This window comes from Mercenaria mercenaria, chromosome 14, assembly GCF_021730395.1.
Source record: "Mercenaria mercenaria strain notata chromosome 14, MADL_Memer_1, whole genome shotgun sequence".
In the NCBI taxonomy this organism is placed as follows: Eukaryota; Metazoa; Mollusca; class Bivalvia; order Venerida; family Veneridae; genus Mercenaria; species Mercenaria mercenaria.
This window is the reverse complement of record NC_069374.1, coordinates 25643709-25661479: the sequence shown is the minus strand read 5'-3', so window position 1 is coordinate 25661479 and position 17771 is coordinate 25643709. Positions and strand designations below refer to the sequence as shown.

The window sequence follows — 17771 nt, the reverse complement described above, 5'->3', positions numbered from 1 at the left end:
TTTATCCAGTGTTTGAGTGTAGGCAGTACTGAATTAATGCTTTTCAGCATGTGATTAAGTACTGTGGAGACAGACTAATGAAATTCTGTTCAACAGGGGAGCCTGTGTAGCAGAGTGGTTAATCCTTACCCTGCTAAATTTCTACAATGAACTTGTCCATCTTTCAATTTGGACAATACCATTAACTGTTAAAAGGGGCATTGACCAAAAAGATACTGACTGAATGGCGAACAGTGCATATCATGATCAGACTGCACGGATGTGCAGGCTGATCATGATCTACACTGGTCGCAAAGACAGAATCAATCGTGTCCAGCATGGTAAGGGTTAAAGTGGTCAGCTTGCCTTAAACTTCTTAGGGTTCAAAACTGTGTCTAGGATGTAGCTTTCTTTAGGAAGCCATTGTGCTGTCTTATTAACTTAACAAGATGTGATGTTTTACCCAGTAATCAGCCTCTGACTGACATAAAGCCCAGAGGGACATCTGGGATCTTCTTCTAAAGGTGGAAAGTCTTTAATAATATATTACCTAAATTGTGTTGGTGTGAATAAAAACCCTTGAACAATCATTGTTCAACTGAGATTTTAACTAAATAAACAATTTCTTAATGTTTACATTTTATTTAGCAATGGTTAAACAGAATGAATCTGTGACATTAGGGGAAGGAGCATCTGGAGGTGCAGAATGTGGAGATGCTGGGATGGCTTTACTGAAAGAGGAAGACAGCCCAGGTAACGAAGTGGAGGAAACCAGAGAGAAAGAGACAGTAAAATAAATAACTGCTGCAGAAACTGAAGGAGACACAGTGTATAAAGTATATTAATTTAATACTGAAACCATAATCTATTTAAACAGACAAGTGTAATGAAAAGCAAAGCTTTAAAAGCCTATTTTGACAGTAAGAAGTTTGATTGAAAACATGATTCAGGTTCAATGTAATGAGCCACGAGGTCAACTTTTAGCTGCAAGCCTTTTGCCAAGAGCTCGATGATTATATTAAACTATATTTAACTTAATTATGCAGTGAGTGAATATCTATGTTATGACCAAGGGCTGTAGTCCCTTGTCCATGTTTCTCCACATTTCACTAGAAACAGCATTCTTTACAAGATACTTCTTGCTGTATAATTCTCCACATGAAAGTTGATTGACAGGGATTTAACACGTCTGCTGTGAGAAATGTAGGCAAAATATATTAAGGAACTTCAGTATAAAAAATAATGTATTTAGTCATTCCTTTGTGTAAATTGTTTAAAATCTCTTGACTTGAGAGTTGTCATATAATTAGATTAGATTTTCATCTTTGATTAAGAATTTTTATGGTGTTATTTCCATTGTGAATTTTAAAAAAAAACAATGTTAAATCTGTATGCTATAGACATAGTTTTAGTTGATGGAGGCTTTTGTAGAAGTTAATACTTATAATATCTATTTCAGCTAGGAAACATATTTTTTTGCTACAGATTTCATTATTTTAGCCACGCCATGAGAAAACATTAGAGAAATTGTTAGCGAACAGCATGCAGGGTTCGCACAGGCCTATTTCTACTATATCACCGTTTGCTTGTTTCCGTTTCCGTTTAAAAAAATACGGGGAATAATAACTCGCAATTTTTAGCTATTTGTGAGTGTTTCCAGTGAATTAAAATGTGTAAGAAAAATAAACATGTTTACTCAATTAAGCGGGAGACAAAAGACGAATATAAACAGTGGCTGAAGCCCTATAGAGCAGACAAAACGAAGTGTATTTGTACGTTGTGTGACAAAATTTTGAGGTATCATTAGTAGGAGGCGCTAAAAAATCACAAGAAAAGCGTTAAACCTCAGCAAAATAGTGAATCACATCAATCTAATAATTGAATTACGTCATTTTCAAAGGTGTGACAAGTGATGGTTGTTTTATTTTTGCATTATATAATAAAAGTTGTTCAGATTAGGTCGTGGTTTTGAAAAAAAATAGTGCATGAAAAATTGTAAAAAGTCCTTGAAAAGTACTTGAATTTTGTCACTAATATTCTGTATGAACCATGGCATGGATCCAGACCAGCCTGTGCATCCGCGCAGTATGGTTGGAAAGTCACTATGTTGGTTTTCTCATGGCGCAGCTCCTTTACATTCTGAGAAAGATTCAGCAGTTACTGAGTAAATAGTTTAATATATGAGCCGTGCCATGAGAAAACCAACATAGTGGGTGTGCGACCAGCATGGATCCAGACCAGCCTGCGCATCCGCGCAGTCTGGTCAGGATCCATGCTGTTCGCTTTTAAAGCCTATTGGAATTGGAGAAACTGTTAGCGAACAGCATGGATCCTGACCAGACTGCGCGGATGCGCAGGCTGGTCTGGATCCATGCTGGTCGCAAAGCCACTATGTTGGTTTTCTCATGGCACGGCTCATATAAGAGAATATACAGGCCTACGAACAGTGCTTTAGTTGCCAGTTATAAAATAACAGGTGTTTTATAAATCTACTGATATATATACTCTATTGCTATCACAATTTAAACAGTTGAGAAGTTTGGTAAATGACATGTGTGTGTGTCAAGGATTGTTGAGGAATGATTTGTTACACATTATGCACAATTGTTTTGTATGTTTATGTTGATTATGCATATTTTTGTTTGTGTATTTTTTAGCTCACCTGTCACAAAGTGACAAGGTGAGCTTTTGTGATCGCGCAGCGTCCGTCGTCCGTGCGTGCGTGTGTCCGTCCGTGCGTGCGTAAACTTTTGCTTGTGACATCTCTAGAGGTCACATTTTTCATGGGATCTTTATGAAAGTTGGTCAGAATGTTCATCTTGATGATATCTAGGTCAAGTTCGAAACTGGGTCACGTGCCATCAAAAACTAGGTCAGTAGGTCTAAAGATAGAAAAACCTTGTGACCTCTCTAGAGGCCATATATTTCACAAGATCTTCATGAAAATTAGTCAGAATGTTCACCTTGATGATATCTAGGTCAAGTTCGAAACTGGGTCACGTGCCATCAAAAACTAGGTCAGTAGGTCTCAAAATAGAAAAACCTTGTGACCTCTCTAGAGGCCATATATTTAACAAGATCTTCATGAAAATTGGTCAGAACGTTCACCTTGATGATATCTAGGTCAAGTTAGAAACTTGGTCACGTGCCATCAAAAACTAGGTCAGTAGGTCAAATAATAGAAAAACCTTGTGACCTCTCTAGAGGCCATATTTTTCATGGGATCTGTATGAAAGTTGGTCTGAATGTTCATCTTAATGATATCTAGGTCAAATTCGAAACTGGGTCACGTGCGGTCAAAAACTAGGTCAGTAGGTCTAAAAATAGAAAAACCTTGTGACCTCTCTAGAGGCCATATATTTCATGAGATCTTCATGAAAATTGTTCAGAACGTTCACCTTGATGATATCTAGGTCAGGTTCGAAAGTGGGTCACGTGCCATCAAAATCTAGGTCAGTAGGTCAAATAATAGAAAAACCTTGTGACCTCTCTAGAGGCCATTTTTTTTCATGGGATCTGTATGAAAGTCGGTCTGAATGTTCATCTTGATGATATCTAGGTCAAGTTCGAAAGTGGATCACGTGCCCTCAAAAACTAGGTCAGTAGGTCAAATAATAGAGAAACCTTGTGACCTCTCTAAAGGCCATATTTTTCATGGGATCTGTATGAAAGTTGGTCTGAATGTTCATCTTGATGATATCTAGGTCAAGTTCGAAAGTGGATCACGTGCCCTCAAAAACTAGGTCAGTAGGTAAAATAATAGAAAAACCTTGTGACCTCTCTAAAGGCCATATTTTTCATGGGATCTGTATGAAAATTGGTCTGAGTGTTCATCTTGATGATATCTAGGTCAAGTTCGAAACAGGGTCACATGCCATCAAAAACTAGGTCAGTAGGTCTAAAAATAGAAAAACCTTGTGACCTCTCTAGAGGCCATACTTGTGTATGGATCTCCATAAAAATTGGTCAGAATATTCATCTTGATGATATCTAGGTCAAGTTTGAAACTGGGTCACGTGCCTTAAAAAACTAGGTCAATAGGTCAAATAATAGAGAAACCTTGTGACCTCTCTAGAGACCATATTTTTCAATGGATCTTCATGAAATTGGTCAGAATTTTTATCTTGATAATATCTAGGTAAAATTCAAAACTGGGTCACATGAGCTCAAAAACTAGGTCACTATGTCAAATAATAGAAAAAACGACGTCATACTCAAAACTGGGTCATGTGGGAAGAGGTGAGCGATTCAGGACCATCATGGTCCTCTTGTTTGTTGTTTCTGATCAAGAACTAATGTACAATGGAGCACACAAGTTCTTTCTTCATTACTTAACTAGAAAGAAGTTCCAGTAGTGTTTGTAGCTATACCTACTTTTAAGGAAGTGTCTATATGCACACCGTTGAAGTATGGACACAGTTTAAGTTGGACATTACCAGAAACTTCCCAGTTGAACAAGCTAGAGAACTGATTACTTATCAGGTTTAGGGAAGAATATTTTTTATTGGTTTACATAATATGAATATGAAGGAAAAAAAGTATCATGTTTTTTTCCTTCCCCACTAGTTGTTATCATAATATATTTCCTAAATTTTGTTAAAAATCATAATCCTATACTGTAAATCCATATCAGAAAAAAGAGGCATTTTCTTTACTTTATTTTGGTGGCTTATATTTAGATGGTACTAGATTTTTATGCCTGGATTGCTTCACATTGTTTCCATCATATAGGTAACAAAACCTAGGTTTTGTTGGTTTCATAACAAATTCAAGATATAGTATAACAAAGTAGAATATCTTAGCCCTTAAGTTTGTGGTTTAAAGTCATTTTTTGAAATTTTTAAGAAGTTTCAAGTTTTTCAAGTTTATTCATATATATTCCACTGGACTTTTAAGTCCATGGTGGCAACATTTACAATATATGACGAATAGTGCATACATATAAGTGGAGAAGGTATGACATATTACATTTTGACATAATAATACAATTACAATTCATATTATATATCAGAGGTAAATTTTGAATTTTATTGATTTTTATGCAGCCAAGTCCTGTATTTCCATAATAAAATTGTTGTTTACAATTTCATTACAAGAAAAAAATCTTCTAATGCTACATGAATTTCCGGAAATCTATGTACACTAGCATGTGTACCATATATGTATGTTATAGTTAGATAAAGAGTTGTATAGGGTAAATGGGCTCAATTTAGTATTAGTGTTTGTTGTGTTAATTATAATCAATTATTGATTTTTTTTCTTAACCATTGTTGTCAGATATTGATCCTTATGTCTCTTTTAAAAGAATCAAAAGAACTTACAGTTGAAACATTTGATATTATACACTATTGAATAGCTTGTCAGTCAATAGTCAAAACTGTTGCCCAAGGACAGATGGCCAATAGTTCTGGTTATTGACTGGCAAGCCATTCAATGAATGTTTTATTACATGACATCAGAACTAAATTTTCATTTTTTTTCTTCAAGTTTTGACAGTAGCATGGCAAATTCAGTGTTGAACTGTTAACTGGTCAATAGCAGAAAATATAGACTGGTGATTTATTTAAGAAGTTATGTAATAAAATAACTTGATAAAATACAAGCTAACATGATTTGGATTGTTATACTGTACCTGTTAATTAATGTTTTTCTGTTTTATGCTTTTTAAGATATTTTACAAAGTGTCACAGATACCTGTGGTTCTTAAGGAAACTACATATTTTACCCAGTGCCAATATTAAGCTTTGTTATAGAAAACTTTTGCCAGATCATTGCTTTTATTTAGCAAGATGCTTTGCTTTCATTGTCTGTTTGTTTTATATATTGTTCTATTGATTTACCAATGCTTTTAAAATGGAAAAAGAAATTGACTCTGACCATTCCACAGATTGTATATGGCACCAATGACAATATACTCTTTGTAACTGTATTGGAATATTTCCTGTTGTACTAGATGTAGAAATTCGACTGCAAGTGATTAATTGTACCAAGGCCTGCTTTACTAAGGTTATGTAAATATGATAGGGGGGGAAGTTTAAGTATCTTAATTGGATACTTGACATTTTTCTTATATAATGACAAATAAGAAAGTTTCTTTTTTCCCCATAATGGTCCTCCTTGTAAATATTTCCCAGGCCTTAACTTGTTTGGTGTTTTTAATTGATAATTTTAATTTACTAACATATTACAAGTAATTTTTTAATCTGTTTCAACATTTGAGTTTCACATTTTACAGACCAGAAATGGTGCTATGCTAACAGTATTTTCCTTTCCTGTGCTAAATATGGTGCTTAATGTTTGGCTAAACTAATTATTTAGGTTGAACAATACTAATCATTAATTTTCTGGTATTTTTGGAGGAATTTTTGTTCTTTCTTATGCATTTATTTAATTTTGGTATTGCATGAAGTTTGAAATGGTTTGATGGTTTATAAAAGAACATCATGCTGCTGTCTCATGCTCTAGATTTGATTTCTTAGATTTTTTTTAGGTCAATACAGTTACATTTTTCAAGCCATAGTAGTTCAAAAACTGTACACAAATTGTAACATTATAGAAATTCTTTGCCATTATTCACAATTGCCATTTCAATTTTTGATCTCATTTGGTTTGATACCAGTGAATATTTTATAGCTTTTTTACAGGTGTGTTTATGTAATACGCAACAAAATTTTCAGTCTTGAGAGTCTAGGTTTAAAGTTGTCTTTCCTCCTTGCTAGTGATAGAATCTTCAGCGTGAATGTGTAATTGTTTTATAATCAGTTCTCAACTCAGTTGTCATATGTATAGTTACTCTAGCTTTAACAAACAGACAAAGTAATAATATGTAAAGTACAATAACTTTTCTTAGCAAGATAAAATTTGATATTTTTAAGGGAAAGTGAGTTTAGGCATAAACATAAAGCATTTCTCACTTACAGTAATGGCTACTGTTCTATTAGAAAACACAGATGGCATGCACAAAGTTCTTTGTCTTTAAATTTATGGTTTAACAGAATACAATGGGCTTGAAGGCATTGTTCCCCTACATATCGCCCCCTTAATGCAAAAAGGTACCAAGTGCCTTCTTTATTCATTCATGTCCAGTAATACAATCTAAATGTGTGCAAAACAGGATTTATACTAAATGAGTTTTTATGTTTAAATGCTATGCTAAGCTATTGAACATTTTATCTTACAACACTGTGAAATCATTAATAATTGTGGGGGATTAATTTTCGTGGATTTCGTAGTTAAGTCAATCCATGAAATTTAATCCCAACGAACAAGTAAAATTCCCATTCATTTTATGTTCAAAGTTGAAATCCACGAATTCATATCCCCACGAAATTGCCGTTTTGGCCAAAACCACGAAATTTCATGCCCACGAAATTAAATGATTTTACAGTATGCTTTTAGATGTGTTAGTTTCTTGCTTGTTTGGATTGTTTTACATTCCTGCTTGATTTGCTCATTATTTTTAGATTTTTTAGCTCGACTATTCATAGAATAGTAGAGCTATTGGACTCGCCCATGCGTCGACGTCCGCGTCCGCGTCGGCGTCCGCGTCCCGATTTGGTTAAGTTTTGTATGTAAGCTGGTATCTCAGCAACCACATGTGGGAATGGATTGAAACTTCACACACTTATTCACTGTGATAAACTGACTTACACTGCACAGGTCCCATAACTCTATTTTGCTTTTTTACAAAATTATGCCCCTTGTTTGACTTACAAATTTTTGGTTAAGGTTTTGTATGTAAGCTGGTATCTCAGTAACCACTTGTGGGAATGGATTGAAACTTCACACACTTATTCACTGTGATAAACTGACCTACATTGCAAAGGTTCCATAACTCTATGTTGCTTTTTTACAAAATTATGCCCCTTTTTCGACTTAGAAATTCTTGGTTAAGGTTTTGTATGTAAGCTGGTATCTCAGTAACCACTTGTAGGAATGGATTGAAACATCACACACTTATTCACTGTGATAAACTGACCTACATTGCACAGGTTCCATAACTCTATTTTGCTTTTTTACAAAATTATGTCCCCTTTTCGACTTAGAAATTCTTGGTTAAGGTTTTGTATGTAAGCTGGTATCTCAGTAACGACTTGTGGGAATGGATTGAAACTTCACACACTTATTCACTGTGATAAACTGACCTACATTACACAGGTTCCATAACTCTGTTTTGCTTTTTAATGAAATTATGCCCCCTTTTCGACTTAGAAATTGTTGGTTAAGGTTTTGTATGTAAGCTGGTATCTCAGTACACACTAATGGGAATGGATTGAAACTTCACACACTTGTTCACTGTCATGATCTGACATGCACTGTATAGGTCCATAACTCTACTTTGCAATTTTTTCAAAATTATGCCCCTTTTTAGACTTAGCAGTTTTTGGTTAAGTTTTTGTATGTAAGCTGGTATTTCATTATCCACTTATGGGAAAGGATTGAAACTTCACGCACTTGTTCACTTTATGAGCTGATAAGCACTGTGAAGGTTCCATAACCCTTTTTTACAAAATTATGCCCCTTTTCGACTTTTGTATTCATTCAGTTGACAAGGCTGTTGAATAGTCGAGCGTTGCTGTCCTCCGACAGCTCTTGTTTTTGCTGTACTTAAAATGTTTCTGCATTTTGAAAACATTTAACAAAATGTTTTGAATATTGTATTGCAACCTGTGTAATGCTTAATGTCAACATGCAGTCATTTTAATTCAAGGTCAAGGCAGGAAGGTCTAATACGGGGAGTAGAAACTCCGTATAAATCAATACATTTATCTGTATTATGCTGTCGTCCATACCTGTAAATATCGACCAGTCGTTAGCGATCGATATTTTGTTTTCGCCACTATCGATTAGCGTGTAATTAGCATATTACCTCATGTTAATCATGGAGCTATAACACTTATTGTTCAAAGGGTTTACCAGTCACATGTTAAGTGGCGATAATTAGATGATCAGAGATTGATCTAAAGGGATTCTGAAGCAAAAACAGCATGCGACTGCATGTGGTGATATGCTTAATTATTATGAATTAACTCGAGCTCACTTCCCTGAAGAAATATTTTACCACGTAACTTCAAACCTTTATCAAAGGGCCGATTTTTGTTGGATTTGAATTAAAAAAATGGAAAATAACAGAAAGCTGACACTTTTCTTAATCTTGTAGAGCCATAATTATAATTATTGTTTATAATGTCAGATTTCTACATACAGAAACAAACATTCTTCTTGAACGTAGGGAATGTTTCAAACGAAATTGTTGTTTAAACTCCAAAAATTAGTTTAATAAATTTAATCTAAAAACTGATGTGTGAAAAATACAATGTATTTAAATTAAAATAACAATATTTTTTTTTTTTTAAAGGCCGACAACGAAGTTACATTTAGTATTCGGAACTTTTAGATAAAACTGCAGAAAATCATCTAGGTTTAACACGCATTTAAATGGTGAAGAACAGAGCAATATTATAAACAAATATTTTCAGGCAACAGTTTACAGTTTTGACTTGCTATTTTCATTAAAATATGTCCTATTTTTTTTGTTCTAAATACTCTGAATCAACAAGGCAAATATCATGTAAAAAACGACATCTTTCTCTCTGGGTAAGACAAGTCTAGATTTAGCCATTTTCACAGGGCGAAAAGTAACATTAATGTAGATATTTTCCATTTAAAAACAGATGCAGGCAATAATTTCATGGCAGAACTTTTGTTTTCAACAAAAAATTCAACAAATGCTTTCCCAGATTTTCACTGAAAGGACAAGTTAAACTGTAAGGCGTAAGTGTTTGAGTAATAGCAGAATATCCTACGGCATACGCTTCGATTGGACAACAGCATAAGATAAGATAAATGCCGGTTTCCAGTCCCCGTATCAGTTGTTCCAGGTCAAGGTCAATGCCAAAGTTACAACAATGAAAAAAATATAAAAGTGAAATGAAATGCCTTTTTAGTAAGACATTAGACAAAAAGAGATTTTATTACAATTAGACAAATTGATTCATTTTACACTGTTTCAAGTTCATGGTCAAATATTTAGAATGTTGTAGATTTAATGATTTTATTTCAAAATCTGTGGGAAAAAAATCTTTTCTTTTGGTTTCCATTCAAGATCGCTGTCCAAATTGGACATTTTTACTCTACAGGAGGTATCTATATTCATTTTATGCACTGTTGTTGTTAGTACTGTTTCAATACCATTTAGAAATTGTATACAACGTTCATTGTAATTTCTGCAGCTATCATGCTTGTATTTAGATAGTTTTTCAGCTCACCTGTCACAAAGTGACAAGGTGAGCTTTTGTGATCGCGCGGTGTCCGTTGTCCGTCCGTGCGTGCGTCCGTAAACTTTTGCTTGTGACCACTCTAGAGGTCGAATTTTTCATGGGATCTTTATGAAAGTTGGTCAGAATGTTCATCTTGATGATATCTAGGACAAGTTCGAAACTGGGTCACATGCCTTCAAATACTAGATCAGTAGGTCTAAAAATAGAAAAACCGTGTGACCTCTCTAGAGGCCATATATTTCACAAGATCTTCATGAAAATTGGTCAGAATGTTCACCTTGAGGATATCTAGGTCAAGTTCGAAACTGGGTCACGTGCCTTCAAAAACTAGGTCAGTAGATCTAAAAATAGAAAAACCTTGTGACCTCTGTAGAGGCCATATATTTCACAAGATCTTCATGAAAATTGGTCAGAACGTTCATCTTGATGATATCTAGGTCAAGTTCGAAACTGGGTCACGTGCCGTCAAAAACTAGGTCAGTAGGTCAAATAATAGAAAAACCTTGTGACCTCTCTAAAGGCCACATTTTTCATGGGATCTGTATGAAAGTTGGTCTGAATGTTCATCTTGATGATATCTAGGTCAAGTTTGAAAGTGGGTCACGTGCCATCAAAAACTAGGTCAGTAGGTCTAAAAATAGAAAAAACATTGTGACCTCTCTAGAGGCCATATATTTCATGAGATCTTCATGAAAATTGGTCAGAATGTTCACCTTGATGATATCTAGGTCAAGTTCGAAAGTGGGTCACGTGCCATCAAAAACTAGGTCAGTAGGTCAAATAATAGAAAAACCTTGTGACCTCTCTAGAGGCCATATTTTTCATGGGATCTGTATGAAAGTTGGTCTGAATGTTCATCTTGATGATATCTAGGTAAATTTTGAAAGTGGGTCACGTGCCATCAAAAACTAGGTCAGTAGGTCAAATAATAGAAAAACCTTGTGACCTCTCTAAAGGCCATATTTTTCATGGGATCTGTATGAAAGTTGGTCTGAATGTTCATCTTGATGATATCTAGGTAAAGTTTGAAACAGGGTCATGTGCGGTCAAAAACTAGGTCAGTAGGTCTAAAAATAGAAAAACCTTGTGACCTCTCTAGAGGCCATACTTGTGAATGGATCTCCATAAAAATTGGTCAGAATGTTCACCTTGATGATATCTAGGTCAAGTTTGAAACTGGGTCACGTGCCTTAAAAAACTAGGTCAGTAGGTCAAATAATAAAAAAACCTTGTGACCTCTCTAGAGGCCATACTTTTCATGGGATCTGTATGAAAGTTGGTCTGAATGTTCATCTTGATGATATCTAGGTCATGTTTGAAACTGGGTCAACTGCAGTCAAAAACTAGGTCAGTAGGTCTAAAATTATTAAAATCTTTTGACCTCTCTAGAGGCCATATTTTTCAATGGATCTTCATGAAAATTGATCTGAATGTTCACCTTGATGATATCTAGGTCAGTTTCGAAACTGGGTCACCTGCGATCAAAAACTAGGCCAGTAGGTCTAAAAATAGAAAAACCTTGTGACCTCTCTAGAGGCCATATTTTTCATGAGATCTTCATGAAAATTAGTGAGAATGTTCACCTTGATGATATCAAGGTAAAGTTCAAAACAGGGTCACGTACCTTCGAAAACTAGGTCAATAGGTCAAATAATAGAAAAACCTTGTGACCTCTCTAGAGACCATATTTTTCATTGGATCTTCTTGAAAATTTGTCAGAATTTTTATCTTGATAATATCTAGGTCAAGTTCAAAACTGGGTCACATGAGCTCAAAAACTAGGTCACTATGTCAAATAATAGAAAAAACGTCATACTCAAAACTGGGTCATGTGGGAAGAGGTGAGCGATTCAGGACCATGATGGTCCTCTTGTTTTATGTACACATTCTGTCTTCATGAGTGAGAACTGCTAATTCTTATGGTGCTTTGTATCCATTTAGTATTTACATGTTCCGTTTTATTCTCTGTCTCTTTTGTTTTAAATGTATGCTTTAAATATACATTATGTAATTGAAATTGTCTTTTAATCAGCATTACTTTATGAGTTTTAACTCTTATGTGTTGGCCTGAGCATGAAACACTCCTGCAGAGCTGGGATCGTTGGATGTGCGTCTTCAGTCACACCGTTTTCAAATTGTTAAATTTGCTCTCAAGTGACAAAATTTCTGAATGAAACTTGGAGACAAGGTATATGGTCAGAAGATGATGGTCGAGCTTGAACTTAGGCCTGTTTGGATCAGTGAATCAAGAAATGTAGTCCTTGTGTTATTAAATAATGCATACATATCCATGTTTATGCCCTATCTGCAGTGTTTTTTGCCAGTATTGATATTTTCAATGTACAGAGTTGAATAAGCAACAAGGGTAATTGTTAAACATAATATTTACACAAGAGAGTTTTTAAAAACATTGCTTGTTCTGTTAAACTTAAAATCTGATTTTCACTTAACCCTTACCCTAAATTTCTATAATGAACTTGTCTGTCTTTCAATTTGGACAGTACCATTAACAGTTAAAAGGGGTGCTTATCAAATCAAAAAAAATACTGACTGAATGGCGAACAGTGCAGGCCATGATCAGACTGCATGGATGTGCAGGCTGATCTTGGTCTGCACTGGTCACAAAGGCAGAATCACTTGCCGCTAGCAGGCTAAGGGTTAACTTTGAACATTCTGAAGTGTTTAAATTGACAAATATGCTAACCATTTTAATGAAAACAATTAGCTCATGAACAGGTTAGAGAACATAATAATAGTATTACAAATTTAGCAGTGTTTACCTTATAAGTTGCTGTATAATAAAGGGAGTTAATGTTTTTGACATAATTTTCAATTGACTGTTATTTTATTCATTTAATATAAATACTGCTTTGATTTTGTTGGATTTAACATCGCGCCGACACAGTTATAGGTCATATGGTGACTTTTCAGCTTTGATGGTGGAGGAAGACCCCAGGTGCCCTTCTGCACATTATTTCATCACAGGTGGGCACCTGGGTAGAACGCCTAACAATACATAAGCCAGCAGGATGGCTTCCTCACATGAAGAATTCAACACTCCGACTTGGGCACAAACCCACATTGGTGAGGGGAAAGTGATTCAAAGTCAGTGACCCTAACCACTCGGCCACGGAGGCCCCTGAATATTGCTAACAGGTTATCTTCTTTAAAACATTACTATACATGTATAAGATTGGAATCCTTGAGGTCAATAATTAACTTAGGTAAGTAGTTTAAACTGTACAAGTTGTAGCTTTTATGTTCATCAATATATCTTTCAAGTTGTAACAGTATGGTAATTGCGGAACTTCATTGGCCAAAATAAGCAACTGTCCGATAAAGTTTTCCAAAACATTCTGGTCAAGCTGAAAAGGTAGTTCATCTTTCAAATAAAATATGACAGCCATATGGGGTATTTGGGATTTCCTGTTTATAAATGTATATAATTTTCATGTTAACATTGTTAGTGCTGAACAATACCATATCAACCAAACATATTGCCAAATACTCAGGTGAGCAGATATAGTGCTATCATGGCCCTCTTGCTAGAGATTCTAAGATGCCATAGTCATGTTACGAGTATTATTTTGGAGATACAATTGTGCACAAAATAGACTTTGCAGATAGAATTTTTGTTGACTTTTGTATCAAAAAACAGCATTTAATTTGTACATTCACCATGCACAATACTCATTTCATTCATTGCCCGCCCACTTAGCTCAGTAGGTAAGAGCGTTGGTCTACGGATCGCGGGGTCGCGAGTTCGGTCCTCAGGCGGGGCATATGTTCTCCGTGACTATTTGATAAACGACATTGTGTCTGAAATCATTAGTCCTCCACCTCTGATTCATGTGGGGAAGTTGGCAGTTACTTGCGGGGAACAGGTTTGTACTGGTACAGAATCCAGGAACACTGGTTAGGTTAACTGCCCACCGTTATATGACTGAAATACTGTTGAAAAACGGGGTTAAACCCAAAACAAACAAACAAACATTTCATTCATTTGTCATTGTACAAAACTTCATCTCAGACTTCTATTATCGTACCAAGGGAGACAACTTTAAACTAGTTGAAGACTGTTAAGAGTAAGCAAGATAGTTTCAAATACAGCTTTAAATGTTTTTCATCATGTTTTTTACTGGTTTAAGTATAGTCAGTTTTGAAGTTTTGTATAGTTTCATATCAAGTTGACCATAGTGTTCATTTAATGAACATTGCATTGTAATTATACCATCATCATATATTATGTTGTGTAGCCTACATCATGTGCTTACTGCTAGTGTCAGACACTACTAACCAGGCATAATAGTTCCTTGTTCAGTATTGTTTTGTTACATAATCTATAATTTGGCAAGTGAAAATATCATTACCTATATTTGCCTTCCTTTCTGAAAGGCTTTAACGCTAGATGTTTTTAGAAAGTAATGTAAACTATATAATATTGTGTAAGCATTTCTGAATAGAAGCCTTGAAAAGATTCATACTGGCTTGAACATGAATAAACATTCAGGTTAAGAAGGTTTTTTAATTCTTATACGTCATCATCTATAAGTCATACTTATATTTTGACCATTAGAATTTAATGAACAACCCCTAAAAAGAGCATTTTCAAAAAGAAGAAAGATAAAATTCTAAAACATAGAATTTTTGAACGAAACTTTTTATAGCTAAACTTAAGTACTGAGTAGTTAATCATTTAGGAGAGTCAAAATAAACAGGAATTTTTAACAAAATTAGTATATTGTGCAAAATCATGACCTAGTTGCATTTACATAATATTGAGAACCCCATGTATTTTTTTTTTTTTTTTTTTTTGTTTTTTTTTTTTTTTATATTCATGCATAACTTCTATAAATAGCAATTCGTGAAGATGACCTTTGATTTGAAAGGCTCCGAACTACATGTATAAACATTGCAAATGCTGTTGATTTCCAACAACATCACTATTTTTATATATGTTTATGAAAATAATAACAAGAATAGAAATTTTGCCAGGACCTGAAGACGAGTTCAAGCCAAGAGTGTTGTTACAGTTATCTGAGTTCGAGCAAAGTTTTAGTGTATTTTATTCAGTGACATTCTGAAACTTTGTTAAAAGTAAATTTTGTATATAAATTATCAGTTTAAGATTATTGTATATTATCTAAGTGACAGAATGGTAATGTTTAAGCAGGAAGTTAAATCAAAATGTTGAAATATAGTTAGGTAGGTTTTAGTCTTACTTTATCACTTAACATTAGCTTGTTATGTGTACTAATATCTCAAATAAATGTATGTAAAACTATTTTTTGTTTTTTTTTTTTCATCTAATACTCATTAGTTTAATCAGGGTATGTGGATGATAAGGCACCCATTGTGTTCTGTCAAGATTTTTGTTAATACATTTTATCACGTTTTTCAAATCGTAAGGGTTGCCAGAGCTAAAAAAAGAAAACACTATTAAATGTCTTCTTCAGATGAACATCATGTCTGTAGTGTGATATTCAGTTGAGGCAGCACTATAAAGTAAGCATTGTTCTCACTGCATCGTTTATATGACTGAAAACTGGAAAAAGCTGCTAAACATGAACACACACTTCTCATGAACCACTTGATGAATCTTCACCAAACTTGCTTTGTTGCATCCTTGTATGGACCTCTCAGTTTTGTTCAAAGGCTTGGCTTAGCCACTTTCAGGGGCCCACCAGAGCGGCTAAAAGTAGAAGTAAATCTTGACACAACTTCTCGTGAACTACTTGATGGATCGTCATCAAATTTAGCTTGTATAAACCTCTTGAATGTGTGCAACTGTTTCAGACTGGCCCCTTTTAGTAGCTGCTATAGTTAAAAATTAAAAAAAAAACACTTTAAATGATTTCTCCTTTTGAACCACATGATTGATCTTCATCTAAGTTGGTCTGTTGCATCCTTGTATGGACCTCCCTGAACTGTATACAAATGGTTCCGCTTGACCCTTTTAAAGAGTCACCAGAGCTAGAAATAAAAGAAACCATTCAACAACTTCTTCACATAAATCAGTTGATGGATTTTCAGCGAACTTTATCTGCTTTTGCATCCTTGCATGGACCTCTTTCAATTTTGTTAACTTAAAGGTGATTTCTCTTGGCCTCTTTAGCAGCTACTAGAGCTAGAAGTATAAACGTCTTTAATGACGCCTTTTGAACCAGTTTAATGACTTCTTCTCATGAACCATCGATGGATCTTCACCAAACTTGGTTTATATTATCCTTATATGTTTTTTTTTTTCAATTTTATTCAAATGGTTGGGCTTAGCCACTTTTATGGGCTGCCAAAGGCTATAAATAGAAAAGTCTTGAAATGATTTCTCGTGGACGACTTTATGGATCTTTACCAAACTTGCATGGCCTTCTCTTAATATTGGATGACCCCTCCCTTGAGCCACCGGAGCTAAAAAATATAAAAACCTTCCTGGTACTATGCCATCATAAACTTTGGCTTCGTGGTACAGCAGCACCATTTCTATTATGAGCAATCCGTCATCATAAACTTTTCTGGAGAAGGCGCTCAATGGCCCGTGTATATTTAAGAAGTCGCATAATTATCTGATTTGATGAACACGTTGAGAACGTTTGTCTTTATAAAATAAAATACGTGGTAGTTTGCAATTTCGAACAATCAAACTAATTGGTCTATCGAATAAAAAGGGGGGAGGGGTGGGGGAAGGCTCCGTGGCCGAGTGGTAAATGTCGTTGACTTTAAATAGTCTAAAATCACTTGCCTCTCATCGACGTAGGTTCGAGCCTCACTCGGGGCGTTGAATTTTTCATGGGAGGAAGCCATCCAGCTGGCTTACGGAATGTCGGTGTTTCTACCCTGGTGCCTGCCCGTGATGAAATAATGCACGGAGTGGCGCCTGGGGTCTTTCTTCACCATCAAAGCTTGAGAGTCGCAATATGACCTACAATCGTGTCGGTGCGACGTTTAACCCAACAAAAAAATCGAATCAAAGGTCTGCTTAGTCCATTTTAAGAGGAGAATCATGAATGCCATTCAAATGCATGTTTTTACCATACAAGACAACAATTCATGTGGGATATAACCCCTGATCTAAGGTCTCGAATATTACTACTTTAACAAGTATTCTTATTTTTAGAACAATTATAATGTTTTGATTTCATTTGGTGTCTATGATTTGAAAAAGGCAGCACCTCGAAGATTGTTTTCGACTTATTAATGTTTGATCACATTGGCCTTTGGTACTCGGGTTAGCAACTTTGGATTATTTTTCTCATTTTGTTTAATTTTTAGCAATCATTTAATACATTGTTTACAAAGAGAATACAAGAGCTGACCTTAAAGTGGTTGTCTGTTTTGTTTACATTCTAAATTGTCCGAGAAAAATATTTTCAATAAATTTAATGGGTCACTTTCAGACCAAAGCAATACACACAAAAACATTTTTTATATCTGTATTATATTTGCCAACGAGGACTAATGGTATATTTGATGTGTTAATGTATCTAAATGGGTTACAAAAATGTTTCTATAGTT

General features: G+C 34.8%; 1 protein-coding gene and 1 long non-coding RNA gene across 4 annotated transcripts in view; both read left to right on the top strand.

Moving 5' to 3' along the window:
- LOC123527071 (uncharacterized) overlaps positions 1-2178 on the top strand; it is a 57419-nt gene extending 55241 nt beyond the window's left edge. For all 3 annotated transcript variants that reach the window (XM_053523096.1, XM_045306335.2, XM_045306336.2), the window contains exon 10: positions 628-2178. In XM_053523096.1, the coding sequence (XP_053379071.1) occupies positions 628-776 (149 nt within the window). In that variant the 3' untranslated portion in view covers positions 777-2178. The remainder of the gene's footprint in view (positions 1-627) is intronic.
- A 130-nt stretch (positions 2179-2308) lies between these two features.
- Positions 2309-14818, top strand: LOC128548417 (uncharacterized). The gene is made up of 2 exons (XR_008367024.1): positions 2309-8689; positions 9861-14818. It is a non-coding gene; the product is annotated as an uncharacterized LOC128548417 (long non-coding RNA).
- Positions 14819-17771: the final 2953 nt, after the last annotated feature.